This window comes from Myotis davidii, unplaced genomic scaffold (assembly GCF_000327345.1).
Source record: "Myotis davidii unplaced genomic scaffold, ASM32734v1 scaffold484, whole genome shotgun sequence".
NCBI classification, from domain to species: domain Eukaryota; kingdom Metazoa; phylum Chordata; class Mammalia; order Chiroptera; family Vespertilionidae; genus Myotis; species Myotis davidii.
This window is the reverse complement of record NW_006295459.1, coordinates 229,893-241,651: the sequence shown is the minus strand read 5'-3', so window position 1 is coordinate 241,651 and position 11,759 is coordinate 229,893. Positions and strand designations below refer to the sequence as shown.

The following is an 11,759-nucleotide window of genomic DNA, read 5'->3' as shown; positions in this document are numbered from 1 at the left end:
ACCCATCCCCACCCTCAGGCCCTAGGGAATTAAAATGCCTGCCCTTCCAGAGACCTCCCACCGTCTTCCGGGCTCAAAGGCCAAACCTTCCAAGAACATCAGCACAAAGGGCAGCCATGCCCTCTACAGCCACACACGCCTTCACGGAAAGTCATACACCTCTCAAACTGGGGGGTGAATTCTCCATCTTCTGACTGAGCCACACACACCAGTCCATCTGCATCCCTGTCAGTCTGTACCTTCCTGCTTCAGAGAGCTTCTTCCTTCCGATCTGACCTGGAGGGGCCGCTCTCCTGCCCTGACCATCTGGGAGGCCCTGCTGGAGCCTGGCACATCTCCTCCAACCACTACCTACCTCCCAGTCACCACCACCACCCAGACTACTCATATTCCTACCTGGATCATTGCAACAGCGCCAGTGGCCTCCCTCTAGTCTAGTCTCCACCAGTCTGGGCTGCACATCACAGCCGGAATGACTGTTGTGAAATCTCAGCTGATGAAATTACTCTTTATTGTAAATTACTCTCCTCGCCCTCAAGATGGAATCCAAATCCTCCCCTCCTCCCTCTAAGGTTTGTGTGTTGTCAGGAGCCCCTAACCACTGCCTCTCAGCCTCATCGTCTGACCATCCCTAACCCCCTCCTCTCTCTCTCTCCCCCTGCTTGGGGCATGCCCCCCATATTCTCCAGCCCAGCTTCCCTCCCTCCCATCCTCACCTGCCTATTACCAACTCCTCCCTCAGGCATCAGTGTAAAGGTCACTTCTCAAAACGAACCCACCCCACCCCACCCCACCCCAAACCCCAAACCCACACACAGGCAGGGTTAGATGCCTCTCCTGCACTGCCCCATCCCAGGGCATCATGCTGATTCTGACTTTGTACTTCTGTCTCCCCACTAGCCTGGGAGTGTATGAGGGCAGGAACACCTGTCCCCTGGAGTGTGCATTTCCAGCCTTCAGGACAAGGCCTGGCACAGAGTATGCACCCCACGCACGTAGTTGAGTGCATTCATTCATTCAGCATTCATTCATTCACTTATGCAATCAATCAACAACTTTGTGGAGATACTAAAGTGGGAAGGAGAAATAATTTTTGCTTAATTCTAGCCCATTCCTACAGGAGTCTAGAACTGCTCTGTGGCTTTCAGGCTTATAGCAACACAATCACAAAACAGTAGGCCCTTTCCTGGGCGGGCCCCACATGGCTACCCTCAATTTCCACAGCCTCCACTGGAGTGTGATCCTTGACCTTCCTCTTGCCACGCCAATGCCCTTGCCAAGGTCACTGCCTATGCCTGCATACCCTTCCCAGGTCTCCAGCAGTTCTATCCTCCTACTCCCAGAAGGTTCTTAGATGTGGCTACCACAGTAACCATCCCAGGAGCCCTGAGCAACCAAGCCCTTTTCATTATTTGGCCTGGCTCCCACCCTTGGGGCAGAAGTTGCAAAACAGCCACCTGCAGACAGGTGCAAGCCTCAGAGAGATTTTGTGTGGCCTGCAAGGTGTTTAAAAAACAGAATTGACTGTTAACATTTAGAAATTCAGATAGTTCACATCAATATCTAGTTTTCCGTTTCCCTGTAAAAGTTACATGAAATGGCTCCATTGAGACTACATTTTCCCAAACCCAACCCTACAAACAATGAGCTGGACTGCAAGAGCAGCTGTTCCCTTTTAAGGGGGTCCAAGCAACAACCATCAAAGGCCACATCACAAAGGAGAGAGGCAGCCAGACATTGCCTTTGATAAAGAAGGACTCAATGGCACCTATAAAAGGTTCTTGCAAAAACATTTCAAATCTGAGTCTGATTCCAACTCTAGAACTCACTACCAGCTCCTGGCAAACTCAGGGGAAGGGAACATGTTCAGCACCACCACAGAGAGAGGATGTGCAAGTCTCGACCAAGCAAAACCCAGGGCAAACACCACCGCGGCTTCCATTAAAAAACCGCAGGCAGAAGTGATGACAGAGAGGTGGAGGGATCATGTATAGATCAAAAGAAACTTTAAGAGACATATCAACCATCAAAAGGTCTGGACCTATATGGATATTGACTCAAACAAAAAAAGTGTTTTAAAAGGCAGGGAAGACATTTATTAGACAACTGGGAAAATGTAAACATTGACTGAATATTTGATGATATTAAGTGAGTACTGCTAAATTTTTGTAGACATAATAAAGGTATTGTGAATTTTTAAAAAGAGTTTTATCTCGCCCGGCCAGCATGGCTCAGTGGTTGAGCATCAACCTGTGAACCAGGAGGTCATGGTTTGATTCCCGGTCAGGGCACATACCCAGGTTGCAGGCTCAATGCCCAGTGTGGGGTGTACAGAAGGCAGCTGATCAATGATTCTCTCTCCACATTGATGTTTTTATCTCTCCCTTCCTCTCTGAAATCAATAAAAATATATATTAAAAATAAATAAAAGAGTTACATCTCTTAGAAATGTATGCGCTGCCCTGGCCGGTTTCTCAGTGGTTAGAGCATCGGCCTCGAGAATGGCTATATCTCGGTTGCTGGTTCAATCCACAGCCCAGTGCAGGAAGCAAACAATTGATGTTTCTCTCTCCCCCATCTTTCCTCCCTTCTACTCTCTCTAAAAACCAATGAAAAAAATATCCTCCAGTGAGGATAAAATTTAAAACAATGGATAGGCAAACATTTATGGATGAAATGTTTACTTCAAAATAACCTAGGCTGGGGCCCAGGAGTAGGTGGGGGTACAGATGTAGCAAGACTAGGCAGGTGTTGATAAATGTTGAAACTGGGTCCTAGGTAAATCAGGTTTGTTATTCTATTCCCTCTGCTTTTGCATATGTTTGAAAGTGTCCATAATAAGAGTTTTGAAAGGGTACAGTGTACTGCCCTTGGCTCATCGGAACCACATGCCTCCTGCAAAGGTTCCACTGTTTGGAGTCTGGGTATGGTGCCTGCTGCCTGATGCAGGGGAGTCTTTCCTAATCTTTACCTACACCCCCATCCACCACATGCCCAGCTGTGGCGACAGCCCACTCACTCTGCTCTGTGCTCTCAGCTTTGTCTGCATCTCCACAAATGTGATATCAGCAAGTGTGGAGACTCAACTTACTTCCCAAGAGACACATTTAATGATCAATCCTTGGAATCTGAATATCTATTCTTCCTCTCCCTCAAGCCCCCGCCCCCCAAATATATATTTATTCTTCCTAACTTAGTAAATATTCTATTCCAGATACAAATAATTCAAAACAGGATCTCTGCAACGCCCAGTGTGTTGCACATAACACTCCCTCGTTTTTACAAAGTGACCTCTGTGGAGAGGTGCTGCTGCTCCCTCCCACGCATGTCAAAGTCGGGCCCAAGGCGCCCTGGTTCCTTGTGCCGTGTGCACTGACGGCAGGCTAGCACAGGGCCCAGAGCGCAGGCCTGGACTCGGACCTGGTTTAGATCTCAGTTCTACTGTGATCTCAGACTCTCTGGGCTTTTAGGAAAGCTACTAATCCTCTCCAGGCCTCGTTTTGTCATCTGTACCATGGGCACAAAATAGTATCGACTTCATAGCATTGTGAAGGCTAAATACGATAGAGCTGAGCACAGGACCAGTACCTGGTAAATGCCCCATAAACGGACCTGCCTGCTGTCCGTCAGGGGTGCATGACGGACGGACTGGTCAGCGTGGCCAAGCAGTCTCTGAGGTGAGAATGGCTTCCTTCAGGAAAACCTGGGCGTGGCCTGCTGTGGCCTGAGGACTCACCCCCAGGCTGGCCCTGCCCTCTGCCCTCTGGCCCTCCCACAATCCCTACGTCACCTCCACAAGGTACCTGTGTCCTCCGGGGAGCCATAGGAGGGGCTGCCCTGGGATAAGGTAGCCCAGCTTGAGTCCTCGTCACTGGCTGCACTGTTCCGCATGCCAAACAGGAGGCTGGCACTCTTGCTGTGCTCCCGGGGGCCGTCTACCAGGGCCTGGGATGCAGGGGGCACCTCCACACTCTCCAGGGGCTCAGGCAGCCCTGGGGGAGAAGACAAGTCCTCCTCCTCCTCCTCGTCCTCTTCCTCATCCTCCTCCTCCTCTGCTTCTCCCGCTGCCTTCTCCTCTCCCTCGTCTGGCCCCTGGTCTTGGGAGCTGATGATCAGGTCGGGTCCTCGGAGCCCTCGGTTGGCCGCATTGTGGGCAGAAAGCTCCAGCTCAGAGTACAGGTGCAGCAGGCCTTTGGGGCCCAAGGGTGCCGTTTCAGGTTCCTGGCTGGCCTCCTCTGCCAGGGTCAAGGTCACGTTTCGGTTCTGGTCGCGGTGGGCCGTGGCAGCCCGCCGAAGCTGATTCTGGCCCTCCTTTAGCCACTTGGCATTGGCTGGGCCCGGCTCAGGCCCACCGCCCTCCCCCATGGCACTGCGCAGGTCTTTGGGTCCCACGGCCGTGACCTGCAGCTTGGCGTTGAGCAGCTGGTTGTGGGCAGCGTGCAGGGGCAGGGGTAGGCTCAGGGCGGGGCCTCCGTGGCTGTTGGCATTAATGGCCAATTGGCTCAGTGATGATGGAACAGACATGGCCTTGGCAGATCCTGCAGGGCAGGGTGGGGGTTGGGGGGAAAGGGAAGACCATGTTTAGCCTCCAGGTCAGGATAGCAGCACCCTGCCTCTGCCCCAGGGCTGTGCCCTGCGGCTCCTTCTCTCCCTTACTCTCAGCAGGCCAGCCCACAGCGCCCGGTGTATGAGCTATTCTCCCATAGGGGATGACTGAGCTTAACTCCTGTCCTCCACCACCCCTCTCCCAGACTAGGCCCAGGCCCGAAGCCCACCTCATCCACAAATCCCGACTTCCCCCGAGAGCACAGCCAACCTCTGTCTTTCCCTCAATTCCAACAGTGGAGCCTCCACACAATGGCTCTCTATGCATCCCCACCCCCAGCTCACCCAACTGGGGCTCACTGTGCCAGGGACACAGCTGGCGTGGGCCTAGCTCATGTGTTCTGAACACTGGACACTGACTGCCCCTTCCTCTGCCACACTGCCATCCACAGTCCGACCTCTGAGCTCCCCAGGCTGCGTTCCTATCATCATACATCACTGGGCTCAACCAGCCCCCAAGCCCACCCCCTATAGGGACTGTGAGGTCAGGAAAGAAAGAGCTGCAGGCCCAGCCTGCAGGGCAGGGCCCAGGGAAGGCAGGTCACAAAGGAAGGGCCTCAGCTCCAATTCATGGCTCCTTGAGCCAGTTGACGCTATATTTTGGTGACTCTTTATATAAGGTGTCTCACTTCGGGCACCAGTCCCTCCATCAGCCCCTTTAACCCAAGCCTGGGTCACAGCAGGAGCCTTTGAACTGGATCCTCCAACCTTTCAGGTCTTTGCCCAAATGTCACCTTCTCAGTGAGACGTTTCTGAATACTCTTAAAACCAGTAGGGGGTGTGCAGGAGGCTGATCAATGTTTCGCTCTCATCAATGTTTCTAACTCTCTATGCCTCTCCCTGCCTCTCTGTAAAAAATCAATAAAATATATATATTTTTTAGAAAGGTAAACCCCTTTAAAAAAAATGCTCCCAATCTATTTAAAAAAACAAAAACTGCAGGTATGCCCAGCCGGCATGGCTCAGTGGTTGAGTGTTGACCTATAAACCAGTAGGTCATGGTTAGATTCCCGGTCAGGGCACATGCCCAGGTTGTAGGCTCGATCCCCAGTAGGGGACGTGCAGGAAGCAACCGATCAATGATTCTCTTTCATCATTGATGTTTCTATCTCTCTCTCTCTCTCCCTCTCCCTTCCTCTCTGAAATAAGTAAGACTATATTTAAAAACAAAACAAAACAAACAAACAAAAAAAAGCTGCAGGTCACGCCCAGCCAATGCAGCGCAGTGGTTGAATGTCAAACCATGAGGGTCAAACCAGAGGTCACTGGTTCGATTCCTGGTCAGGGCACTTGCCCAGGTTGCAGGCTCAGTCTCCAGTAGGTGGCATGCAGGAGGCAGCCAATGTATGTTTCTATCTCTCTATCCCTGTCCCTTCCTTTCTCTCTAAAAAAATCAATAAAAACATATTGAAAACACACACACAGACACACACCAAAACTGCAGGTCACTATACCCCCTCTCAGCAATCCCCAAAGCTTCCCTAGCACCTAACACCATCTGACAAGCTATTATTATTTTTATTATTGCTTTAATTTTGTTTTGTTTTTTAATTTATTTTAGAGAGAGGAAGGGAGAGAGAGAGAAATAAAACATGGATGTGATGCACTTCAATGGGGGATTGAATCCGCAACCTAGCCATGTCCCCTGACCAGGAATGAAACCTACCACCTTCTGGTGTAGGGGACCACGCTCCAACCAACTGAGCCACACTAACCAGGGCTATTATTGCTTTTTATAAATCGTTGTCTCCTCACGACAATAATTTCAGTTCCATCCTGTGAGGATTTTTTTTTTTCTTCAATGCAGTATTCCTAGAGCTAACACGGTCCTGGCACAGGAGAGGAACTCAATACACAGTTGCAGAATTAATGTTGAAATGTGCCCTCCCATCTCCTCCAGGCCTCCTTTTAGCACCTCCGCTGCCAGTTTCAGAAAGCACACTTTGTTTCTGCATCTCAACCAGTGCTCATGGTGCCCCAACCAAACTCTGCCTGCCCTTCCGCTGAGGGGACCTCCTGTTCCGCAGTGACAGCCCATGTATCCTGACCCCTCAGACCCCTCCTCCCTCCTCACAAGCCATTCACGGATCACCTTCTCCACTTGCCTATCCTTCCAGCCCCATCGCCCCAGTGGCCTCACCCTCAAGCTCCCAGTCCACCCTCCCCATTCTCCCTGACCTTCCACTACTGGGCTACTCTCCTTCCCTGACCCCCACTACAAAGTGCTCGTCCCCTGTTAGCCCCCCACATCACAGTCCCTGCCTCCTGACCAACCACTTCCCAATTCCTTCTCTTCTTGTCCCTTGTCGACAGCCCCTACCATGACACTCTTACTTCCCTGACACTCTTAGAGTTCTCTCTTCCTACTTGACCCTTTCCCCAACACAACTCTCCCTCACTGACTGCCTCTCAAATGCCCACCTTTCTCTCTGACTCCCACTGTACAGTTCTGTCTCCTTATTTCCCACCTGAGGGTTCTGTCTCCCTGTTCCCCACTAGGAAGTCCTTTCACTCCCTGACCCTCTGCCCCAGTTCTCTGCCACCTCAGTGTGGCTCTCGGCTCCAAGCACAGGTGGCAGCGAGGTGTTCAGGCTGCTGAGCAAGGCTCTGCCATCTCTCAGGCGTGGTGGTCCTGAGCAGGAGCCATAGCTCGCTTTTCTGTGCCTTCTGGCTCCTCAGACCCTAGCACAGTGGTTCTCAACCTTCCTAATGCCGCGACCCTTTAAGACAGTTCCTCATGTTGTGGTGACCCCCCCAACCATAAAATTATTTTCGTTGCTACTTCATAACAGTAATTTTGCTACTGTTATGAATCGTCATGTAAGTATCTGATATGCAGGATGTATTTTCATGGTTACAAATTGAACATAATTAAAGCATAGTGATTAATCACAAAAACAATATGTAATTATATATGTGTTTTCCGATGGTCTTAGGCGACCCCTTGTAAAGGGTCGTTCAATCCCCAAAGGGGTCGCGACCCACAGGTTGAGAACCGCTGCCCTAGCACAATGCTATGCACACATCTGTGAAATAAATGGGAAAGGCTCCTGTCTATGTCTGCCTCACGTGGAACTGCTGGTCTGCTCCACATGGCGCCACCTGGGCAATGAGAAAAATAAACAGCTCTGCCTCTACCCAAAACCACAGTAATCTTCCAAAAATGGAACGGGATTGTGTAATTCCCCAGTTCGAAAAAGTAGATGGCTCACCCCTGCCTTTAGGATAAAACATCTGTGCTCATTAGCAGGACACCAAAAGCCTCCTGAGCCAATGCAGATGACCTCTCGGATCTCCTCCTCCCTGCCTCCTTCACACCTTACACTCCAGCCACGTGAAGTATGGTGGGTTCTAGAACATGTCACACTCTCACAGCCCTGGCTCTTTGTTTGCCCTCAGCTTGGAATTCTATCTCCCCTTATGAGAAACTCTGCTTCCTGTTTCAAAACGTGGCTCCATGGTCACAGCTCCTAAGCAGTAAATCTATTCTTTTTTAAAAAAATATATATATTTTTTTATTGATTTCAGAGAGGAAGGGAGAGGGGGAGTGCGATAGAAACATCAATGAGAGAGAATCATCGATTGGCTGCCTCCTGCACACCCTACTGGGGATCAAGCCCACAACCCAGGCATGTGCCCGGGACTAGAATCAGACCTGAGACCCTTCAGTCTGTGGGCCGACACTTTATCCACTGAGCCAAACCAACTAGGGCAGTAAGTCTATTCTTGTTCAGTCCTCTCTCCCCATCCTCAAGTGACCATTCCCTCCTTTGTGTCTCACAATACCCAGTACTGCATCCTATCAGCACATCAGAGAGCATGTCTTGCTCAACTTCACTTTCCCACTCACAATGAGAGTCCACCGTGCATCTGCCACAGAGCTGGCCCTCAGTGTGGAAGGAAAGGAAGATGGGTGAGGCAGACAGGGTGAGAGACACTAGGAAGCTTGAAACTCTTTGGAAAGAGACACTAAGATAAGCTGTGTGGCCCCACGGGCTGAGGATGGGCAATGGGAGCGTAGAAACGGTGCTGGAGAATGGTAAAGGGTCCCTGAGAAGGAAGTAAGAGGGGCCTGGGGTGCAGGACAGGTGTGGGCTAAGACATAGGGGGAAAGGAGCATGGGAGCTTACTTAAACCGACATCCTAGCTCTTATGCTGTTCAAGAGCGGCATCTCCATGAGTTTCAGGAGGTGGGAGAGCCGTGACTCTGGCAAGCTCATGCCCAGTGCTTCCCTAAGGCAGTGGCGTATGGAGCTGGGTTTTGCAGAGGTCAGGCTCGGACCAAGCTTCTTAGCACTTGGAATAGGATCTGGGAAGGGCACATGCACTGTAAGGCTGGGACAGCAAAGAGCCTGGGCAGCCTTGTCCATCTCTGGTCAGCAGGACAGAAAGTACAGGGGGAGGAATGGGGAAGTTCTGAGGTGATGGTGATCACACTGCCTTTGAGATCAAAGGATGCCCAGCTGCCCAATATCTTCCAGACCCAACCTCTCCCCTCTCATTGGGGTTATCCATATCTGGATCCCCTTGAAGGATGGAAAGAGCCAAATGGATTCTGGCTCAAGGCAGGTAGTTGGGCAAGGAATTCAGGCAGAAATTAAGAGAGGCCACTAGACCTGAAGAAACTGATAGACTAAGAGGGGGAGTGGTATCTTGCTCAAGGTCAAGGGTCTTCTAACCTGGCAGCTTATTCCAGGCACTTTGCATGGCATGGGGGAGAGTGAGGAATAATAAAGAAATGGTTCCTCTCCATGGAACTCACAATCTAGTGGTGAAATAGTCATTGAACGGGTCGTTACAATAAAGTGTAATGCCGGTATGTAGAATAGTACATGGCACCTAAAAGCACTCCCTATTTGTTGATACAAGACTATGTATTATGATGGGGAAGAATATGACACTGTAGGAGCCTGAGGCTTACTCTAGCCTAGACATCAGCAAAGACCTTCCTGACGAAGGGACTTTTTAGCTAAGACAAGAACACAACTCTCCTTTGACCACCCCCTGCACCACCCACCCTCTCAGAGGATGACCACCCACTCCTAGTTCACAGAGGAAATGGAAGCCATCAGTCGGGAATGTCCTCAAACATACAGACTTGCTGACTTCAGGACCTATCTATCCTTTTCTCTCCTTCCTAAAACCAACTGCTTCACCTACCATTTGGTTCCTTCCTTTCATGCCTTTCCAGGAATTTTATACCACTGCTTACCCATTTTCTTTTCAATATAATCAATCTCTCCTTCTCCATGGGATCTACTATCTCCCAACCTAAAACAAACACACACACACATTCTTTTTTGACCCAACACTCCTCCTCCAGTGCCACGTGCTGCTCTATCTCTTCTGCACCTCCTCCAACCGCCATTTTCACCTCACACTCACTTCTTATCCGCTTCCAATCTTGCTTCCACTCCTGACACACCTCAATAGCAGCTCTTACCAAGGTCAACATGGCCCCTAGATCACTGATCCAACAATCACTCACAGTCCTCATCTAGGCTGTACACTCTGCACATTTGATACCATGGGCCTCTCATCCAACTTTCATCCATGGCTTCTACATGCTACGTCTCCTGGTGTCCTTCCTACACTCTAGTTTCTATCTGGTGGCTTCTTAGACCCCTTTGCTGGCTCATCTTCCTCTACCAGCTGGAATTTCCCATGTTGTTCTCTTTTTTTTGTTCTTTTAAAAAAAATATATTTTATTGATTTTTTACAGAGAGGAAGGGAGAGGGATAGTTAGAAACATCGATGAGAGAGAAGCATCGATCAGCTGCCTCCCGCACACCCCCCACTGGGGATGTGCCTGCAACCAAGCTACATGCCCTTGACCAGAATCGAACCAAGGACTCCTCAGTCCCCAGGCCAACACTCTATCCAGTGAGCCAAACCGGCTAGGGCCCCATGTTGTTCTTATGCCCTTTTTTCTTTTTCACCTATATTCACTATAGGTATCCATTCATGCTCATAGCCTCAGTTACCACCTATATACCAATGGTTTCCAAATTTACCCCTCCATCAGATCCCTCATCTGAGCTCCAGACATGTACATTTCTTTCTACTCAGCATCTCCACTTGGATGTCTCAAAGGCTTCTCAAACTAACATGCCCACTCATGTTTCTCTTGCCCACCCCCTAACTGGCTCATGGAATGATATGATCAACTATCCTGAGTAGGGAGTGTCAACCATCCTGGACACTACCTTCTCCTTCACTCCTCATATTCAATCCATCCCTAGGTACTGACAATTTTCTCTCTGAAAATATTTCTAGATTTGATCTACTCTCCACATCCACTGCCATCAACATTCTGCATCAAGAACGAAGACCTTTAGACCAAAATTTATAACATGGTCTCAACTGTCCTGCTCGGTCTGGCCCCTGCCTTCCTCTCCAGCTTTGGCTCTGTTCTCCAGCCTCACTGGCCTTCTTTGATTCCTCAAAAACATCATATTGTCTCTTTCCACAAGGTGTTTGCATGTGATTTCACTTCTGCTTAGAACCTCCTTCCCCTATCCTCTCAGCCTAACTCTTACTCATCCATTACGTCTCAGTTCAAATGTCATGTTCTCAGAGAAGTCTTCCTTGACCCTTCCTTCCTACCCCCGAGATCAGTTTAGCTTGTGCTCTTGTGTGTTCCCAAGGCACCATATACCTTTCCTTTGTGATATCTATTAAATCTGTAATTTTATTCTTTTCTGATTCTCCCTTCCTGTAGATTGTCAGCTCCATGGGACAAGGACCTGGTCTATTCTGCTCATAATTACATCTTCAGTGCCCAATACAATTCCTGGTATATATTAGGTGCTCAAATAGCATTTGTTGAATGAATAAATGACCAGATGGATGCTTTTTTTTTTTTAAGGAAGGGAGGTATGCTATTAGAGTAGCCAGCCAAGGGGAAAAAAAGGGTTGTAACCTAGATTAAGTTTGGTAGCAGTGGGGATGGAGAGAAATGAATGGATTTGAAAAATATTTAGGTAGTGGATGTGACAGAACTTGGTGACATTAGATGTAGAGGGTGATGAAGTAGAGGTTAACCTAAACCAGCCGTGGGAAAACTACGGCCCAAGGGCCGGATCCGGCCCGTTTGAAATGAATAAAACTAAAAAAACAAAAAAAAAACCGTACCCTTTTATGGAAACACTAGA

The 11,759-nt window shown here is 49.5% G+C and overlaps 1 protein-coding gene across 3 annotated transcripts in view; it reads right to left on the bottom strand.

The window, feature by feature from the left end:
- APBB1 (amyloid beta precursor protein binding family B member 1) overlaps nucleotides 1-11,759 on the bottom strand; it is a 24,749-nt gene that overhangs the window by 10,404 nt on the left and 2,586 nt on the right. For 2 of the 3 annotated variants that reach the window (XM_006770045.2, XM_006770046.2), the window contains exon 2: nucleotides 3,804-4,538. In XM_006770045.2, the coding sequence (XP_006770108.1) occupies nucleotides 3,804-4,524 (721 nt within the window). In that variant the 5' untranslated portion in view covers nucleotides 4,525-4,538. Of the gene's footprint in view, nucleotides 1-396; nucleotides 459-3,803; nucleotides 4,539-11,759 lie in introns of those variants that run through there. The other variant, XM_006770051.2, reaches the window with a different exon arrangement.